This window comes from Pogoniulus pusillus, chromosome 14 (assembly GCF_015220805.1).
Source record: "Pogoniulus pusillus isolate bPogPus1 chromosome 14, bPogPus1.pri, whole genome shotgun sequence".
Lineage (NCBI taxonomy): Eukaryota > Metazoa > Chordata > Aves > Piciformes > Lybiidae > Pogoniulus > Pogoniulus pusillus.
In genome coordinates, this window is record NC_087277.1 from 20,573,006 (window position 1) to 20,592,454 (window position 19,449).

General features: G+C 59.0%; 1 protein-coding gene across 5 annotated transcripts in view; it reads right to left on the minus strand.

The window, feature by feature from the left end:
- The window catches only part of MROH1 (maestro heat like repeat family member 1), a 55,355-nt gene that overhangs the window by 17,826 nt on the left and 18,080 nt on the right, over nt 1-19,449 (minus strand). For 2 of the 5 annotated variants that reach the window (XM_064154488.1, XM_064154487.1), the window contains exons 16-31: nt 19,352-19,392; nt 18,086-18,227; nt 16,841-16,893; nt 16,165-16,272; nt 14,835-14,954; nt 12,894-13,016; nt 12,094-12,240; nt 11,875-11,901; nt 10,487-10,609; nt 9,660-9,739; nt 7,217-7,340; nt 5,030-5,125; nt 4,412-4,516; nt 3,980-4,115; nt 2,787-2,899; nt 1,409-1,561 (exon numbers count right to left, since the gene is read on the minus strand). In XM_064154488.1, the coding sequence (XP_064010558.1) occupies nt 1,409-1,561; nt 2,787-2,899; nt 3,980-4,115; nt 4,412-4,516; nt 5,030-5,125; nt 7,217-7,340; nt 9,660-9,739; nt 10,487-10,609; nt 11,875-11,901; nt 12,094-12,240; nt 12,894-13,016; nt 14,835-14,954; nt 16,165-16,272; nt 16,841-16,893; nt 18,086-18,227; nt 19,352-19,392 (1,691 nt within the window). The remainder of the gene's footprint in view (nt 1-1,408; nt 1,562-2,786; nt 2,900-3,979; nt 4,116-4,411; nt 4,517-5,029; nt 5,126-7,216; nt 7,341-9,659; nt 9,740-10,486; nt 10,610-11,874; nt 11,902-12,093; nt 12,241-12,893; nt 13,017-14,834; nt 14,955-16,164; nt 16,273-16,840; nt 16,894-18,085; nt 18,228-19,351; nt 19,393-19,449) is intronic. The other 3 variants (XM_064154490.1, XM_064154489.1, XM_064154491.1) reach the window with 2 other exon arrangements.

Here is a 19,449-nt window from a genome sequence, read left to right on the forward strand (position 1 = left end):
CCTGGAGTGCTGGGCTCGACTTTGGGTCCTGAGGGGCTGGAAGTGTCCAGAGAAGGGCAAAGGAGCTGGGAAATGGTCTGGAGAAGGAGGGTGTGGAGAAGTTGTGAGGAGCAGCTGAGGGCTCTGGGCATTCCTGCAGCAAAGGAGGCTGAGGGGAGAGCTTCTGGCTGCCTGCAACTGCCTGAGAAGAGGCTGGAGCCAGCTGGGGCTGAGAACTCTTGTGCCAAGCATTGGACCATGAGGAATTGGCCTCAAGGTGCCCCAGGGGAGGTTAAGGTTGCCCATTCTGCCCCTTGAGGCTTGGCTGGGGCTCTGAGCAGCCTGATGTGGTTGGAGCTGTCCCTGCTGACTGCAGGGGTTGGACTTGGTGACCTCTAAGGTCCCTTCCCACCCAACTATTCCACGACCTCTTGATCTGTCCCCTGGCTGCTGCTGTTGTGTTCCTGGCCAGGAGAAGCCCCAAAGCTCTGAGGACCATGCCCTGTGTCCTCTCCTCCTCCAGTGTCTCTGCAGCATGGCTGGAGGCAGCAGCTTCTGGCTCAAGCCAGCCCCTGGCGCTGGCTCGGGTTGAGGAGTTCAGAGCAGCTCAGGTTACCAGCAGGTCTCAAAGCTCCTCCTGAAACCTCTGGAAGCTCTGGTGGAGCTCAGGGTTCCTGGCTGGGAACCTGTCTAGAGGCTTTGAGGGCTTAGAGGTGCTGGACAGGAGGATTGTCTCTAATCCACCACCTTGAGGGCTCAGCAGTAATTGGAACCACCAGGGCTCCAGCTGCTCCTCAGCCTTTGGCTTTCTGCTGGAGCTTCTGCTCAAGTCTTTCCCACCACCACTGAGCCTTTCTCCCCTCTGGGGGATCACTCTTGGGCCAGCCCAGCTCCTGAAACCTGACTCAGCCCTGGGGTCCTTGGGAGACCAAGCTTCACCCCAGGAATCTGCTGCCAGACCCTCCCTGAGCTTCCTCCTCACCCTGACCTGCCCCTCCGTGAGGTGTCTCCACACCCTCTGCTCCAGCTCCTCTCAGGAACCTGCTCCCCAGGCTCCACTCACTGCCCCAGGCTTGAGGCTGGGGCTCAGCACCAGTGCCTCAGAGAACCATGGGATGGCTGAGGTAGGAAAAGATCTCCAGGATAGTGGAGTGCCAGCAGTGCCCCAGCAGTGCCAGGGCACCACCAACCCATGGCCCTCAGCACCACAGCTCCATGCCTTGCACACCCCTCCAGGCATGGGCACACCACCACTGCCCTGCTAGAGCTCCTGGTGGGCTTCTGGAGCCCAAATCAGCTGCTAGAGCTCCTCAGAGGATGTTCCCAGGCTCCAGAAGAAAGGGAGGTGACCCAGCCTGCCTGGAGGTGCTTCTTCAGAGCTGCTTTGGGACCATGGGGGCCACATTAAGGCCAAGCAGAAGCTCCTCACCTTCTCCTGCAAGACTCCTCCACGCTCCTTGAGCAGGCAGTTGATCATGACGGTGGCTGCTCGGGAGCAGTTCTTGTCAGGGTCCACCAGCCCCTCAAACATGGCCAGCAGCAGGCTCATCAGCTGGTCTGGTGGGACACGCTTCCCAATCACCTAGGAAGAGGACAAGTGGAGTCAAGCACAATGGTTTGGTCCCCCTCTGAAGAGAGAAGTCTCTTTGAGGACACCAGAACCTGCAGCAAGGGCCTCCAGCAGCAGGATAGATGTTCCTTGGCTTGGGGGCCTGCAGGAACATCAGCCAGGAGCCCAAACTCCTGGCAAGAGAGGAGAGCAACGACCAGGACACTACCCCAAAGGAGGCCAAGAGGCCACCTGCCCCATGCTGTTGGCCAGAGAACCTGGGGCTCTCTGGGCATAGCTGGGACAGCACAGCCAAGTCATTGTCTCTGCTCTGGCCAGCAGCCGGCTGCTGGGGGGCTGCTCCCTCAGGTCTCACCATGACCACGCCAGCTCCTCCAGGACCTTCTAGGAGCAATGCTGCAGAGCCCTCAGCTTCTCCAGGATCTGGAGCAGTGCTGCTCTTCTGCCAGCACAGAGAGTGGCCCTCGAAGAGAAGGTCTCTCCCAGCTCCAGAGCCACGCTCCCCTCTCGCCCTGCCCCTCAGCAGCTGCTGGCCACATCATGCCAGTCGTGGTGCTCTGAGAGGCACAGCTGGACTGCTTTGGGTATGAAGCTGACCACACCACTGGGAAGCAACCAGGAGCCCAGAAGCTGCAGGTCCTGAGCCAACCACCTCGTGCTTCACAGCAGAGCACAGCCAATGACAGGAGCTCAAGGGCCTCCTTCAGACTCAAGCTTCTACTGAGGAGGACAAGGCAGCAAAGCTTCCCACCTGCAGCACACTGAGGCCTCAGCAAGGTCCTGTAGACCATCCTCACCTCAGCTTCTAGGTGGCATGACCAGAAAAACTCTACAGCCAAACAAGTTCTTGGCCCCAGCACTGAGAACATCGATGGCTGAAGGGTTCTGATGTTCATCAGACCCCTGAATGGATGCCACAAGCCATGGCACAAAGCCCTGCCAATGTCCTCTGCACTCCCAAAGCATCTGCAAAGATGTCCTCATTGAGGTTCTCCAAGCCCAAAGAGGAGACCAGCAGCTTCCCAGTGGAGGTGAGATGCTCTGGCCTGGCCAGAAGAACTCTCCAGCTGGAGGACAGGAGACAGCAGTGCCTTGTTTCCTGGTGCAGGACTGGGGCTCCCCAGCAGCATCCAGACCATGTGGATGATCAGAATGGGGGAGGCTCCAAAATCCTCCTGCTCCACAGCTCCACCACCCTGCCGAGCCCAGGGCTGTGCTGGTTGCTCCTCCACCTTACCGTGGCGATGTTGTTGCAGGTGTGGAAGAGAACAGTGAAGTCAGGCTCCTCCAGACCCTTCTTCAGAGCCTTCAGCCCCTCCACCATCTCATCTCGGTGATCCCGGGCAAAACCTGGAGCCAGAGGGGACATCCAGTGAGGTCCTCGGGTTCTGCACCCAAAAGGGACCTTGACAGCCACCTGAGCTCTGCTCAGCTGCTGGCTCAGCCTCCAAGAAGTCGTCAAGAAAGCCAAGGGCAGAAGAGCTTGCCCTGCCAGGAGCTGCAGTGCCCCGGAGAGCAGGACCCCAGGTCCTCTCCCGGAGCTGTTGAGGGTTCTGCTTGCCTCAGCACCTCCATCTGAAGCGGAGGAGTGACCTCTCCTGGAGAGAGGCAGAACATCAGGCTGCAGATCAGACTCGGGGACCTGCTCAAGCCCTGACAGCAGACCCTAACGCTCCTGTGACGGAGTCATCTCCTAGGCTGCATCTCCAGCAGGGTGGGCAGCACACCAAGGGAAGCCTTTGTCTGGCCCCCTCTGCTCTGCTGAGAATCCATCTGCGGCGCTGGGGCCAGCTCTGGAGTCCTCAGCACAGGACAGACATAGACCTGGGGGAGCAGGGCAAGGAGGCCACAGCAGTGATGGGAGGGCTGGAAGCCCTCTGCTGTGAGGACAGGATGAGAGTGCTGGGGGGGTCCATCCCAGAGAGGAGAAGGCTCCAGGGAGCCCTTCTGGTGACCCTGCAGGACATTGAGGGGACTCCAGGAGAGCTGTGGAAGGACCTTCATCAGGAGGTGCTGTGGTGGGACCTGGGGTGCTGGGTTTGACCTGGAAGAGGGAGATGGAGCCTGGGGCTGAGGAAGCAATTCTGTCCTGGGAGGGTGGGCAGAGCCTGGCCCAGGCTGCCCAGAGAGGTGGGAGATGTCCCATGCCTGGAAGCATTGCAGGCCAGCTTGGCTGGGGCTGTGAGCAACCTGCTGTGGTTGGAGATGTCCCTGCTGACTGCAGGGGTTGGGCTGGAGGAGCTTTGAAGTTCTTTTCCCCCCCAGAGCAGCCACGACTTGACCTTCTCCACCATCCCTCCCCTCCTGCAGCCAACCACCTCTGCTGGTTGCTTCTTCAGGGTCCCACAGACAGAGGGATGGGAGAAGAAGTCTTCTCCCGAGGGCAGGGAGTGGTGAAGCCCCCAGCTTGCAGCAGCCATCCACACCAACCTTCATAGCAGAGCTGGATGTAGAGCAGGGAGTGCAGGCAGTCCAGGGCGTGCTGGCGGACGCTGGGCTGCGAGTCGGAGCAGCGCGGCGAGAAGAGGGCGATCAGGACACCCAGGTTGTAGAAGGGGATGACAGTCTGCAGGGGGACAAGCACAGGGACACTGCTGACCACGGCACCAGGGCATCACTGCCACGCTTCTGGACCACCATGAGGCCCTGGGGGCTCACACAGGAGTCCCAGCAAGGCCAAGGGCATCAAAGCCCAGCATGGTGCTGGCTGGAAGGGACCTCTGGCGCAGCTCATGAGGCTCACACAGGAGTCCCAGCAAGGCCAAGGGCAGCAAAGCCCAGCATAGTGCTGGCTGGAAGGGACCTCTGGAGACACCTGGTCCACCAAAGGTGACACAGCCCCCGAGGCCCAGGCTGACTCACGCTGACGTTGAGCTTGCTCAGGTAGAAGTCCAGCAAGGCTGCGCTGACCTCCACCGCCCGCTGCCGCTCGTGCTCCTTGCCTGACTTGATCCAGGGGCCCAGGTGCTGCAGGGAGAAGCACCAGAGAGGAGAGAAGCAGCTCAGCTGCTTCACCAGCACGGCCAAAGTGTCCCTCAGCCCAGCGGCCCTGGGGGTGTAGGAGAGCTGGGGAGGAGCCAGCGTGTGCCCAGGTGGCCGAGAAGGGCACCAGCAGCCTGGCCTGGAGCAGCCCCAGGCTGGTGCCCAGCAGGAACAGGGCAGGGATGGTGCCCCCTGGAGTGGGGCACTGGGGAGGCCACCCCTAGAGTGCTGGGCTGAGCTTTGTGCCCAACTCCAAGAAGGAGGTTGATGGGCTGGAGGTGTCCAGAGAGGCCAAGGGAGCTGGAGGGCCTGGAGAAGGAGGAGAAGGGTGTGGAGAAGTTGTGAGGAGTAGCTAATGGAGCTGGGGTGTGGAGCCTGGAGCCAGGTGGGGCTGAGATCTGTTGGGCCAAGAGGAAGTGACCTCAAGGTGCCCCAGGGGAGGCTGAGGTTGGCCCTTAGGAATGGTTTGTGAAGAAGCCAAAGCTGAGCTGCACCTACCGCAAACATGTCCTGCAGCCCGTGGGGGGTCAGGTTCCTCTGCAGGAGGCTCTTCAGCAGGTCTTTGAGGGCACTGATGGTGTCACCATACAGCATCTGAGGAGCAGAGATGGGTGACAGAGGTGCCCAGAGGAGGAAGCCCCTCTGCAGCTGTTCTGGGCTTGTAGGGTGCCAAGACCTGGCCAGCCCCTGCTTGAGCCAAGGGCCACCAGCTCACCAGTGCAAGGGCCAGAAGCTCCCCAGAGCCAGGGGCCACCAGCCCACCAGAGCTGAGCACACCAGGATCTTCTAAATGGGAATCTGGTCCTCCCAAAGGACTTCTCCCCAGATTCCATCTTGCCCAGGCTGGACAAGCCTCTTGAGGATGCTTCTTTTGTAGAGCTGAGAGACAGATTTTGGTGGGGACCTGAGTTAAAGGGTTGGACTTTTCCAACTTCAGCAACTCCATTATGACTCTGTGAAATGAAGGCAAGGAGCAAGGAAGCCCAGGAAGCCTCCCAAGGGGGACGGGAAGGAGCAATGCAGCTCAGGAAGACTCCCAGGATGGAAGGGAAGGAGCAATGAAGCTCAGGAAGACTCCCAGGATGGAAGGGAAGGTGCAATGAAGCCCAGGAAGCCTCCCAAGGGGGACAGAAAGGAGCAATGAAGTTCAGGAAGCCTCTCAGGATGGAAGGGAAGGAGCAATGCAGCTCAGGAAGACTCCCAGGATGGAAGGGAAGGAGCAGTGAAGCTCAGGAAGACTCCCAGGATGGAAGGGAAGGAGCAATGCAGCTCAGGAAGACTCCCAGGATGGAAGGGAAGGTGCAATGAAGCTCAGGGAGCCTCCCAAGGGGGACGGGAAGGAGAAGGTCATTAACTCCTTCTCTCCACGTTTTCAGGCCAGACGCCTGCCAAGAGCCGCTGGAGACAGCAGGAGCTGTGTGCTGTCTTCGCTGGGGACAGCAGGGGCTGCAGGCTCTCCTTGCAGGAGCGATGTGGTGGAGCATCAGGGCCACCTTGCAGGCAGTCAGCAGCTGCCACAGCTTCATTAGCGGACCTTTAATTGGCCTTCATTAAGCCCTGGAGTGCAGCAGGGGGTGGGGAGCAGCTGTAGCCTCTCCAGTGCTGGCTGGAGAAGGAGGAGCCTCCTCCCCCAGGACCATTTCGGGGGGGGGCACTGACACCTCTCCAGGGTCTTCACGCTCTGGTTGGCAGAGGTTTGGACTTGCTGATGAGCTCCCAGATCAAAGGGCCCCATCAGGAAATCAGTGAGGCAGGAAATGCTGCCAGGATCAATTCCAAGGGGCTGGTCCCATGGAGACACTGGGGTCACCAGAGCCTGCGGGTCACGGGGGCTGGGGGAAGGCATCTGAAGGTGGTGGAAATGAGGAAAATTGAGATTAATTCAAGATGAAGCTTGGTGGGGCTGTGACCAGCACAAAGGACTTTGTCCTAGCTGGAGGAAGCCTCAGGACACTGACAGAGGATTGAGGGTGAGCTCAAGAAGATCTCAAGTGCCTGAACCCCATTGAAAATGGGGTACCACAAGCCAGAGGGAAGCTGCATCATGGAGGTAAGAGGAGGAATGAGCAGCCTGGAGCGGGTCCAGAGAGGACAACAGAGCCAGGGAGGGGTCTGGGGAACAAAGAGGAAGGTCTGGAGGAGTTGTGAGGAGCAGCTGAGGGCCCTGGGGGTGTGGAGCCTGCAGCAAAGGAGGCTGAGGGGAGAGCTTCTGGTGGTCTGCAAGTGCCTGAGAGGAGGCTGGAGCCAGGTGGGGCTGAGATTTCTTGTGCCAAGAGTGGGCCAAGAGGAAGCAGCCTCAAGCTGCCCTAGGGGAGGTCGAGGTTGTCCACAAGGAATGATTTGTGCCCCTTGTGGCTTGTGCAGTCTGGCCCAGGCTGCCCAGGGCAGTGGTGGAGTGCCCATGCCTGGAGGGGTGTGCAAGCCATGGAGCTGTGGTGCTGAAGGCCATGGGTTGGTGGTGCCCTGGCACTGCTGGGACTCCATGAACTCAGAGGTCTCTTCCAAAATCACCAGTTCTGTAACTCTACAGTCTGCTGCCCCAAAGCAAGGCCCTGGAACAGCCACGACCACAGTTCCGTGTTCCACCCCATGTCAGCTCCTCGCCAGCTTTGCTCCATGCAGGCAGGTCCAAGCACAGCAGCAGCTCCAGCTCCCTGCCCAGCACAGCCCACGTTGGCTTCTCACCTCCCTGTTGAAGATGTCTCCTCCATTCTCCTCCCTCTCCAACGGTGGCAGGGCCAGAACTCCAGCCAGGCAGGTGTCCATCAGCTCTGTCCTGTCAGGGTCACTCAGGTGGGGCTCCAGGATGCTTGTCCCAGGTTAAGGAAGCACCAAGAATGCAGGGAGGGCTACAGGAAGGCCTTCCAATCCCAGCTGGACTTCAACACACCTCCCAAGGAACAGATGATAGGACAAAAGGAAATCATGGAAGATCACCGAGTTCCAACACCCCTGCCACGGGCAGGGAAACCTTACACTGCATCAGCCTGCTCAGGGCCACATCTAACCTGGCTTGGAGCCTTCACAGCTCCTCTGGACAACCCATTCCAGGGCCTCACCACCCAGGCAGTGAGGAATTTCCTCCTAAAGTCCCATTTCAATCCAGCTTCTTCCAGTTCAAACCCAGTACCCCTGGGCCTGGCCATGCCCCCTCTAGTCACCTCCCTCCCCAGGCTCTCCTGAAGTCCCCCTGGTGTCCTGGAAGGCCACCAGAAAGTGACTCTGGAGCCTTCTCTTTTCCAGGCTGAAGAGTCCCCTTTTGGTCATGGTGAGACCTGAGGGAGCAGCCCCCCAGCAGTCGGCTGCTGGCCAGAGCAGAGACAATGACTTGGCTGTGCTGTCCCAGCTATGCCAAGAGAGCCCCAGGTTCTCTGGCCAACAGCATGGGGCAGGTGACCTCTTGGCCTCCTTTGGGGTAGTGTCCTGGTTGATGCTCTCCTCTCTTGCCAGGAGTTTGGGCTCCTGGCTGATGTTCCTGCAGGCCCCCAAGCCAAGGAACATCTATCCTGCTGCTGGAGGCCCTTGCTGCAGGTTCTGGTGTCCTCAAAGAGACTTCTCTCTTCAGAGGGGGACCAAACCATTGTGTTTGACTCCACTTGTCCTCTTCACAGAGACCAGTATGTCCTAGGGACAGTGGCAAGCACCTTGCAGAAGTCCAAGGAGGTGACACTGGTTGCCCTTCCCTTTTCCATCAACATTAGCAACCTGTCATAGAAGGCCACACCAAACTGGTCGGGCACAATGTCCTCAAGTTGCCCCAGGGAAGGTTGAGGTTGGCCCTGAGGAACAATTTGTGCCCCTCGAGGCTTGTGCAGTCTGGCCCAGGGCAGTGGTGGAGTGCCCATGCCTGGAGGGGTGTGCAAGCCTTGGAGCTGCAGTGCTGAGGGCCATGGCTTGGTGGTGCCCTGGCACTGCTGGGACTTTATCATCTTGCATGTCACTTCCAACCTGAACTGCTGTCCGAGCAGCAGCAGGTGCCAGCAGGAGCAGCAGAGTGCTCCAGGATGTGTGTCAGGGGCTGGGACGTGCTGGGTATTTTTAGCTGGCACTGGGGAGCCAGCCCTGTGTCACCCAGAGCAGTGTCCCTGCCCTGCTCCTGCCTGCACAGGACACTCGCTGCAGAGGCCAGCACTAACTGCTGCACTGCGACTGGGCCCTGGACCAGTCTGCTGCTGCTCTGGACTGGGAGTGCTGGTGACAGCCTGCCAGGCTCTGCTGCCACACAGCCAGGGCTGGCCAGGCTGCAGAGGTGGGGAGAGGAGAGGAGCCTCCTGAGCTTCAACCAGGGCAAGGGCAGGGGATCCTGACCCCTGCCCAACCCAGGGGAGGTGCCAGAGCTGCTGAGAAGGAACTGGGAGTGCTGGGGGGAACAAGGGCACCATGAGCCAGCAAGGTGGCCAAGAAAGTCTCCTGGGGACACTGAGCAGAGTGTGGCCAGCAGGCCAAGGGAGGCTCTCCTGCCCCTCTGCTCTGCCCTGCTCAGGCCACAGCTGCAGAGCTGGGGCCAGTGCTGGCTCCACACTTCAGCACAGCCTGGGAGCTGCTGCAGAAAGCCCAGGGCAGGCTGGGAAGCTGCTGAGAAGTCTCTGACCAGGGAAGGTTGAGGGGCCTGGGGCTGCTTAGCCTGGGCAGGAGAGGACTCAGAGGGGATCTTCTCTACATCTGCAGGGTGTGAGGCAAGAGACTGGGGCCAGACTCTTCCCAGTGGGGCCCAGGGACAGGCCAAGAGGCACCAGGCACAAACTGGGAGCCAGGAGGTTCCCTCAGGAGCAGCCTCTTGGCTTGGAGGGTTGCAAGGCCTGGAGCAGGCTGTGCAGAGAGGTTGTGGAGTCTCCTTGTCTGGAGAGAGCTGGCACAGGCAGCTGGGCACTGGGATGCTGGGCACCTGCTGTGGGTGACCCTGCTGGAGCAGGAGCTGCTCTGGGTGAGCTCCAGAGGTCGCTGCCCACCCCAGAGCACCGAGGGACGCCGAGAGCTGAGCTGAACCAGCTGCACCAGCACTGCTCCGTGACCGCTCTCACTGCGAGAGCCATTCTGGCCGCCGGGGCCCGGGGCCAGAGCGGGGAGCAGGGCGAGGCTGTGCAGGAGCAGCAGCATGCCCAGTGGGATGGAGAGGGAGGAAGGATACACGAGGTAGGTGCAGGCCACCATGGCTCGCTGCCGCACCGGCGTCCGCAGCGTCTCCAGCGGCTCCGCCTTGATGAACTCCTGCGCGGCGGAACAAGGGCAGGGCTCCGGTCACCGGCAGCACTGCGCCACCGGGGCACGGCCCAGGCACTCTGCTGACAGCCAGGCAGCAGTGCTCGCCCAACAGCCGGGTGCGGCACAACCACCTCCCACCTCGGGCAACGCGGTCACGGAGATCATGAAATCGTGGACTGGGCTGGGCTGAGGAGACCTCTGGAGGCCCAAACAGTCTGAGCCCCTTGCAGTCAGCAGGGACATCTCCAACCAGGCTGGACCTGAGCCCCAGCTGAGCTGACCTGGGATGGTTCCAGGCATGGGACATCTCCCACCAATCTGGACAGCCTGGGGCCAGGCTCTCCCCACCCTCCCAGGGTAGAATTTCCTCCTCAGCTCCAGGCTCCATCTCCCTCTTCCAGCTCTAACCCAGTACCCCTGGCCCCACCACAACACCTCCTGATGCAGGTCCCTCCACAGCATTCTTCTAGGCTGCCTGAAGTCCTGCAAGGCCACCAGAAGGTCTCTCTGGAGCCTCCTCTCCTCCAGGCTGAACCACCTCAACTCTCAGCCTGGCCTCAGAGCAGAGGGCTTCCAGCCCTCACCACTGCTGTGGCCTCTTCTAGCCCTGCTCCACCAGGTCCACATCTCCCCTGTGCTGAAGATCCCAGAGCTGGACACACTCATCCCATGTCACACCTAACCCTCAGCAACATGTGCTGGGCACCTCCCCAGGTAGCCCCAGAGCAGGCCACCCCCAGGGCTTGCCCTTACCACCATCTGGGCCACCAGCTCGGCCTTGCGGGAGAAGACAAAGTCCCCACAGCTGCGGCCGCTGTAGATGGCCTGGCTGATCATGCAGATGCTCCGGATCAGGCACAGCTTCAGGGTCAGGTCCTGGGCACAGAAACCATGGGGGGGAGGTGAAGACCAGGCCTAGCACACAACCACACCTCACCATCCCACCCAGCACTTGTGGCCCTCCAGAAGTGGCGCTCAGGCAGAGCTCAGCAGTGTGTTAGTAGCGTGTGGGCTCAGGTCTCTGCTCCTAGACCACGTCATGGGCTCTCCAGTGGCCAGGAAGCAGAAAGGCCACCTTGTCTCCAGTGTCACAGGCTAGCTGGAGCTCCCTGGCAGTGCTTGGGATGAGGACAGTCCTCCAGGATCTCCCTCTGCTCACCAAGGAGCCAAAGGCAGCTCCAGAAGCCATCAGGAGCTCTTTGCCATGCACAGCTCAGTGGCTGGAACAGTCAGAGAATCACGGAAGGGCTGAGGTTGGAGAAGACCTTCAAGGTCATTAAGTCCAACCATTAAACCAGCACTGCCATGTTGGTGTGGGGTCAAAAGGAGACATCCCAAAGTTCTCCACTCATCCCAAGGCGCCAGGGGAGCACTTGAGCAAGGAAGTCCCAGGCGAGGGGTTGGAGATGTTCTCCAGAAGCTGTTAGCGCCAGCAGGAGCCCAGAAGGAAGAGGCATTAGTAGGGCCTGGAGAAGAAGCTCTTGGGCCAACACTTGACCTTGGTCAGCACCACTTTCCTTGTTCAAGAGAGGAACAGAAACCCTCATCTCCTTCTTGTCCTCAGGAGAATCATCTGGGACCCAAACCCTGCCCCCCCTGAGTGACTGCTCCAGGGGGAGGCAGGCAGATTGGTGGCTTTTAGCTGAGTGGTGGCTCTGTCTCTAGTGTCCACAAGGTTCCTCACGTGTAGGAAGCTGGAGGAGCTGCCTCTCCAAGGAAGGAGCCTTATCTTGCCACCAGCACAGACCCAACGTGGGCACAGCTCCATGAGCTCCAGCTGCACAGGGAAGGCACAACCTCAGCATGAAGAGTGGAAGGTGACAAGCTCAGGTTCACCAGCAAGCTTGGCCACAGGCACCCATGGGAGGCCAACAAGCCTTTGGTGTTCCACCTCCACCAAGCTTCCACCCTACAGCTCTGCCCTGCCCCCTTCCCCTTCTGCTGCGAGTTTGGGCACTTCAAGCACCAGGTTCCAACACGAAGAACCAGACAGAAGAGCTCAGGGTGAGGAGCAGAAGCTCCTGCAGCTCTCCTGGTGCTGCCGTGAGGTGAAGATGGGGCTGCTCTGCAGGGGAACCCAGAGCAAAGAGGCAGAGAGAGCAGGAGGAGCAGAGCAGGTCAGGTTGACCCTCACACTGTACCTTGGTCTCTACCTTTATGCCCAGAACCTGAACAAGAAAACAAGAGACATTAGCAAGGCACTGGGGAGCAGACCTCAGCCTCCAACCTTCTCCACTCCCAGGAGCTGCCCAGTTGGGACCTTCCAGGCTGGGCATCCAGAGCAGCTCTAGCAGCTCCAGCTCGCACCCAGGTGGTGTCCTCTGCCTCCCCAGGGAGGAGAGAGTGCCCCAGCAGCTCACCTTGGTGTTGAAGTACTGGAAGATGTTCTTGAGGATGTCGGCCTCGACCCTGGGGAGCAGCAGCTCCTTGGGCGCGCAGGCAGCCACGTAGCCGTAGCACAGGATGAGGCTGCTCTTGATCCTCTCCACGTCGCCGTCGCTGCGGTCCTGGGGGGGCACAGGGGTCAGGGAGGCCAACTGGGGCAGCAGCCCAGCCTGGGTCTTACTAGCTCTTGCAAGGCAATGGGCCAGTGGGCCACCAGAAGGGGCCCTCAAGAAGACAGGACCTCTACAGCAGCACTTGGGACCTTCAGCTCCTATCCCTTTGGTGCTGAAGGGATCCTCAAGAAGACAGGACCTCTACAGCAGCATTTGGGACCTTCAGCTCCCACTCCTTTGGTGCTGAAGGTGCCCTTAAGAAGACAGGACCTCTACAGCAGCACTTGGGACCTTCAGCTCCCATCCCTTTGGTGCTGAAGGGGCCCTCAAGAAGACAGGACCTCTACGAGCTCATTCTGGACCTTCAACTCCCATCCCTTTGGTGGTGGCAGTGAGCTTCAAAGGCCTGATGGAGCATCAAGCATCTGAGCATGAGTTCCACCAACCAGATGCCACTGTCCTGGGCACAAACCCCTATCTGCCTCCAAGTAGTACCAGTTAGAGCCCTGTGGAGAAGCACGCAAGGCCCAAACTGACCAAGTTAAGTTGAGGAGACTGAGAGACTGAGACACCTTCAGGAAGTCTGCAGAGGACACCAGGTTGGAGGGGAACACTGAGCTGCTGGAGAGCTTGAAGGATCTGAGGGTCTCTGAGGCTCTCACCTTGAAGATGCTGAAGAGCCCCACAGACTTCTTGAAGACATCAGAGCGAACAAACTCTTCCAGCTTGGCCAAGGTCTCCTCCAGGTGATTTATTGCACAGATCCCAAAGCAGGAAGCCAGTCCCTGGAGGGAGAGGAGACAATTAATGAGGAGGAAGCCACCCATGTCCCCAGGTGACACCTACAGGGATACAGGCTCTTGGTTCCATCCCAGCTACTGAGCCACGTCCAGCTAGAAGCAGTTCCAGCAGCCTCTTCAAGGCCTGGGACACATCTCCAAGGGACAGAAGGGACAATAAGGCTGTCCCTGTGCAGGTGACACAGCTCAAAAGGAGCCAGAGGGCCAGGAGGGACACAACATGGAGCTGGCAGCAGCTCTGCAGCAGACAGGAGCAGGCTGGAAGCAGGAGGGGAGCAGGTTGAGCAGGTCCTGCCTTGCTGCTGTAGCTCCAGGAGGTCCATCAGGCCGGAGCTCCACAAATGGTTTACTGAAGAGCAGCCCTGGATGGAGCTGCAGGAGCTGGAGCAAAGCCAGGCCCCCAGGAGCAGGCTGTTCTGCAACTACAAAGACAGCTCAGTGGTGGGGCCATCAAGTTGGGTGGAGAAACTGGTTTGGCCACGGTTGAAGAGAAGCTAGGGAGTGTGTCTGGCCAGGATGAGGAGGACCATCTGGAGGCCTACCTCAGCTCCAAGGCAGGGAAGAAAGGTCTGAGCTGGTGGTGAAGAAACTGCTGCAAAGCTTCCATGAGTTGGTGAGTTTGCAGTAGTGCCTGTGCTGACAGGCCCAGGTGACCTTCTGGTGGCCTTTCAGGACTTCAAGGGGGCTCCACGAGAGCTGGGGAGGGACCTTCATCAGGAGGTATCATGGTGGGACAAGGGTTAATGGTTTGAACTGGAAGAGGGAGATGGAGCTGGGGCTGAGGAAGCAATTCTGCCCTGGGAGGGTGGGCAGAGCCTGACCCAGGCTGCCCAGAGGTGGGAGATGTCCTGTGCCTGGAAGCACTTCAGGCCAGCTTGGCTGGGGCTGTGAGCAACCTGCTGTGGTTGGAGATGTCCCTGCTGACTGCAGGGGTTGGGCGAGCTTTAGAGTGAAGGGTCTTGAGATGAAGGAGAATGGTTAGGAAAACTTGTGAGGAGCAGTTGAAGGAGCTGAGCTTGTGGAGCCTGCAGCAAAGGAGGCTGAGGGGAGACCTTCTGGCTGCCTGCAAGTGCCTGATAGGAGGCTGGAGTCAGCTGGGGCTGAGATCTCTTGTGCCAAGCACTGGGTCAAGAAGAAGGAGCCTTAGGTTACCCCAGGGAAGGTTGAGTTTGTTCAAGAGGAACAATTTGTGCCCCTTGAGGCTTGTGCAGTCTGGCCCAGGCTGCCCAGGGCAGTGGTGGAGTGCCCATGCCTGGAGGGGTTTGCAAGCTGTGGTGCTGAGGGACATGGGTCAGTGGTGCCCTGGCACTGCTGGGGCACTGTTTGGACTCCATCAGCTTAAAAGTCTTCTTCAGTCAAAACCATTCTGTAGCCCTAAGTCCTGGAAGGCCACCAGGTCTCCTTGGGGCCTTCTTTTCTTCAGGCTGCACAGCCCCAAGTCTCTCTCAGGATGTCAGGGGCTAGAAGATCATTGAGTCCAACCCAAACTGGTCTACAGGTTGTTCTGATGACTTCCCAGAAGCAGCACCTCTGCAGGTCCCGGTCTAGATCCACAGACCACTGCAGACAGTATCCCAGGGAACCCCCTACATCTCACCCAGCTTCAGAGCCCTCTTGCTGCTGGACTGATGCAGATGGGGTTTTCTTCTGGGTCCAGTCTCCCAAATGCAGCCCCCAAAACACTCTCCAGGAGGTACCTGCCCAGACAGGCACGGTGGGGCCAACAAAGAGAGGTCAGCATGGTAGGGCTGCGCTCCTGGTCCATCAGGATGACCCTTTGGGACATAAAGCACAAATCCTCACCTCCCTTTCTGCCTCCTCATGGTATCTGGCTGTCTCCAGGAGCTCCTGGAGCTGCTTCTGCACCAGGTCCTTGCTGGTGCAGGCCCCAAGCGTGGTCCCGATGCATTTATAGAGGAAGTTCTGGAAGAACAAGAGGAACATCACCACCATGTGGCACCTGGTGCTGGGCTGAGCTTGGTCACACACAGGTGACTCTTCACAGCACCCTGAAGGTGGAGGATGGAGCCCAACAGTAAGTAGCTGGGACCCTGGGAGCTGCACAGAGCAGAGCTTGGGCCAAGGAAGAGCCAACTGCAGCCAGCAGAGCCAGGACCAGGTAGAAGCAAAGCCTTGCTCCTGCCCAAAGAGGAACAAAGCCACCATGACAGAGGGAGCATGAAGGTCTTCCAGCCCCTGGTGACCAGCCAAGATGGGCTCAGCTCTGACGGCTACCACACTCCTGCAGACACCTTCAGCAGCCCCTGGGACAGCTCCTCCCTCCTGAGCCACTACAGTGAGACCTCTCTTGTCCTCTGCCCTCTCCAGCATGGGGGTGTCCCACCTGCAGCCCACCCCAGCACTGGAAATGGGTCGTTGGGTTCCTTCTGCACCAGAGAACTCAGGTGAAGGTTCTGCTCAACTACAGCCCCTGCAGAGCACAGAATCACAGAAATGTGGAGGTTGGAGAGCCCTTTGAGATCATCAGGTCCAAGCTGGTCCATTGCAGATGCAACACAAGCTGCAGGGACCATGAGTTGGGTCCTAGCAGAAGAGGAGGAGCCTGGTTGGGACCTCTTGAGTCCTCGGTCCCGGACTGAGCAGTGTTGCATTTCCAAACCTATCCAGCCACTTCCCCAACCTCCTGCTACATCTCCTGCCCTTCTCCTCATCAGGGCAGTGGTGGAGTCAGACCTGGAAGGGTTTCAAAGCTGTGGAAATGTGGTGCTGTGGGCCATGGCTTGGTGGTGCCCTCTGGCAGTGCTGGCTCAGTGATTGGACTCCATGAGCTCAAAGGTCTCTTCCAACCTAAACCATTCCATGACTGGGTCCCACCACCCAGCTGGGGCCACTGGTCTCCTCAAATGAGCCAAACCAAGGAGACTGAGACCTTCCAGCCCTCAGATCATCTCCACAGCCTCCTCTGGCCCTGCTCCAACAGGTCCATGTCTCTCCTGTGCTGAGGACTGCAGAACCGCAGGTGGATCTCCACAGCGTGGAGAAGAGAGGCACAGTCCCCTCCCTTGGCCACCAACACCTCAAAGGTCTCTCCCAACCAAACTGATCTGATGACTCCCAGCACCAAGCTGTTGGCAGAAGGATGCCCTGATGTGCCTCCTGCCCCCACCATCACCTTCTCCAGGGGGAAGCCGTTGTAGCTGCCCAGCTGCCGGCACATCTCCGTCACAAAGTGGCAGCTCCAGGCGTTGTCTGCCACAGCCACCAGCGTCTCCTGGAGGAACTGGGAGAGAGCAACATCCTAAACCAACCTCCTCCTCACTGACCAGGGAGCCTCAGCCAGCAGGGGGAGAGCAGGACAATAAAGAAACCATCAAGAGCTTGGTGAGACCCAGACAGAATTTCATCTCCACAGGCTGCTGACCCCAGAGCCAGCCCACCCCAGAACTGGGCCTTTGTCCTCCGGGTCAAGTATCTTCCCAGATCAACAGGATCCTAGGTCCACCAGCACCAGCAGAGGAGCAGGATGAGTGCTCCTCAGCTTCAATTGCTTTTCCATGCCCTATTTTCAGGCTAATTAACCAAGGGGACACTCCTGGGACCAGTCTTCTCCAACCCACCACAAGAAGCCTCTAAAAGCTCATTTTTAGCTACCCTGCAGCCACCCTCTGAGCTTGACCCACATCTCCTCTACTGTGGTGACAAGACCCAGATGAGTGACAATGAGTGAACACCTCTGCCAACCACAGACAGCTCAGACCTGCCCTGGAAAACCCAGCCCCGTGTTGATGTCCTGCACAAGACCACCTGGACTCCCACCGCCCTGGTGACTCCACAGCATGAGGACTTACCAGCAGCAGCTTCTCTTCCCACTCCTTCTGAGACAGGGACTTCTCCGTGTTCTCTAGGAGAAAGCACATTTAGACACTGGTGTCTCCTCACACAGACATCAAAGGGTTTGGCTTGGAAGAGATCGTTGAGTTCTTGGAGTTCCACCACTCACCCAGCAGTGCCAGGGCACCACTAACCCTTGGCCCTCAGCACCACAGCTCCAAGGCTTGCAAACCCCTCCAGGCATGGGCACTCCCCCACTGCCCTGGGCAGCCTGGGCCAGGCCTGAACAAACCTCAAGGGGCACAAATTGTTCCTCATGGACAACCTCAACCTCTCCTGGGGCAAAATGAGGTTGCTTCCTCTTGGCCCAACACCTGGCACAAGAGATCTCAGCCCCAGCTGGCTCCAGCCTCCTCTCAGGCACTTGCAGGCAGCCAGAAGCTCTCCCCTCAGCCTGCTTTGCTGCAGGCTCCACACCCCCAGGGCCCTCAGCTGCTCCTTAAACTTCTCCACACCTTTCTCCTTCTTCAGACCCAAAACCATCTCTCACTGCACATCCCACAGCAGAGGCAGGTCACTCCAAACACTGTGTCTCCTGTGTACTTGATACACTTGAGACACAGACATTCTCCTGGTAGCAATCAGTGGCACCAGGGTGATTGAAGGTCTTAAGTCCAGTGCTGGCTCCACACTTCAGCACAGCCTGGGAGCTGCTGCAGAGAGCCCAGGGCAGGCTGGGAAGCTGCTGAGAAGACTCTGAGCAGGGAAGGCTGAGGGGCCTGGGGCTGCTTAGCCTGGACAGGAAAGGACTCAGAGGGGATCTTCTCTACATCTGGAGGGTATGAGGCAAGAGGCTGGGGCCAGACTCTTCCCCCTGGTGCCCAGGGACAGGCCAAGGGGCACCAGGCATAAACTGGAAGCCAGGAGGTTCCCTCAGGAGCAGCCTCTTGGCCTGGAGGGTTGCAAGGCCTGGAGCAGGCTGTGCAGAGAGGTTGTGGAGCCTCCTTGTCTGGAGAGCTTGCACAGGCAGCTGGGCACTGGGATGCTGGGCACCTGCTGTGGGTGACCCTGCTTGGACTGGAAGATCTCCAGAGGTCTCTTCCCACTCCATCATTCCATGTGACACGAAACAAAACCTCTTGGGAAAGTTTCAACATACCACAGGCTACCAGGCCCACAGACAGCTCCCCACCCCTCACTGGACATCTCTAGGTTTCCAGCCCAGCCTGCAGAAGCTGCCTCCAGCTGAAGCTCCATCCTACCTTCTATGTGCTCCACCAAGAGAGGAACCTTCTTGCTCCAGAGGTGGTCCAGCGCAGGGTGGATGCTGGAGTGCAGCACAGCGAGCAGGCGCAGGGCAGCCACTCCCCGGCTGTCTCCTGCATAGGGCTGGGAAGAGACCACCTGGAAGGTCGAAGATGGAAAGAAGAGTGGTGGTTAGAGAAAGAAAAGTCATCTCCAGGGGCTGGGGCAGGAAACAGGACACAAAGCACAGCAACCTGACACTGGAAAGTAAAGTGATGGGTCAGCCACACGACAACTCAACAAGACCCAGCTACAACTCCAGGTGCTGGTGGAGAACATCCCTCCCTCTCTGCCCACTGCCTCAGGGAACATCCCTCCCTCTCTGCCCACTGCCTCAGGGAACATCCCTCCCTCTCTGCCCACTGCCTCAGGGAACATCCCTCCCTCTCTGCCCACTGCCTCAGGGAACACCCCTCCCTCTCTGCCCACTGCCTCAGGGAACACCCCTCCCTCTCTGCCCACTGCCTCAGGAAACATCCCTCCCTCCCTCTCTGGACCAGCAGCCAGAATGACTCTCTTAGTGAGTGGTGCAAATGGGTGGTCTGGTTGAGCTCAGCTGTCAGCATCCCTCAGTGCTCTGTGGTGGGAGGAGACCTCTGGAGCTCACCCAGGGACACTCCAGCAGGGTCACCCACAGCAGGTGCCCAGCATCCCAGTGCCCAGCTGCCTTTGCAAGCTCTCCGGACAAGGAGACTCCACAACCTCTCTGCACAGCCTGCTCCAGGCCTTGCAACCCTCCAAGCCAAGAGGCTGCTCCTGAGGGAACCTCCTGGCTTCCAGTTCGTGCCTGGTGCCCCTTGGCCTGTCCCTGAGCCCCACTGGGAAGAGTCTGGCCCCAGCCTCTTGCCCCCTACTTTGCAGATATTGAAAAGATCTCCTCTGAGTCTTCTGTCCGGGCTAAGCAGGGACAGATTTGGACCAAGATCAAACTACTGAGGTCCCCAACACAACCTGTGCTAGGCTTAATGCTCCAGACACAACTTGAGGAGGAGAACCTCAGCATCAGCGTTGGGGGCACCTCAATGCAATGAGCTGGGTAGTGACAGAGTGGATTAGGAACACCCAGGACCCAACTGTGGTGATCTGGCATGAAGCAGGTATCTCAGCTCTGGTTGCCAGCTGGCTGTGCAGAGTGAAGAAAGTTGGAGAACATTTCCCCACAGCTTGGAGAACATCTTCTGGGGTCAACGGACAAAGGAAGACCTTCTCCTCCAGCCACTCACCAGCAGCCTCGTTGTCAGGGCGTAGGGTGAAGGAAGATTGGCTGCAAAGGTGGGAAAGAAGAGGTCAGAGCTGTATCTCCACAGGAGGAGCTCAGCAG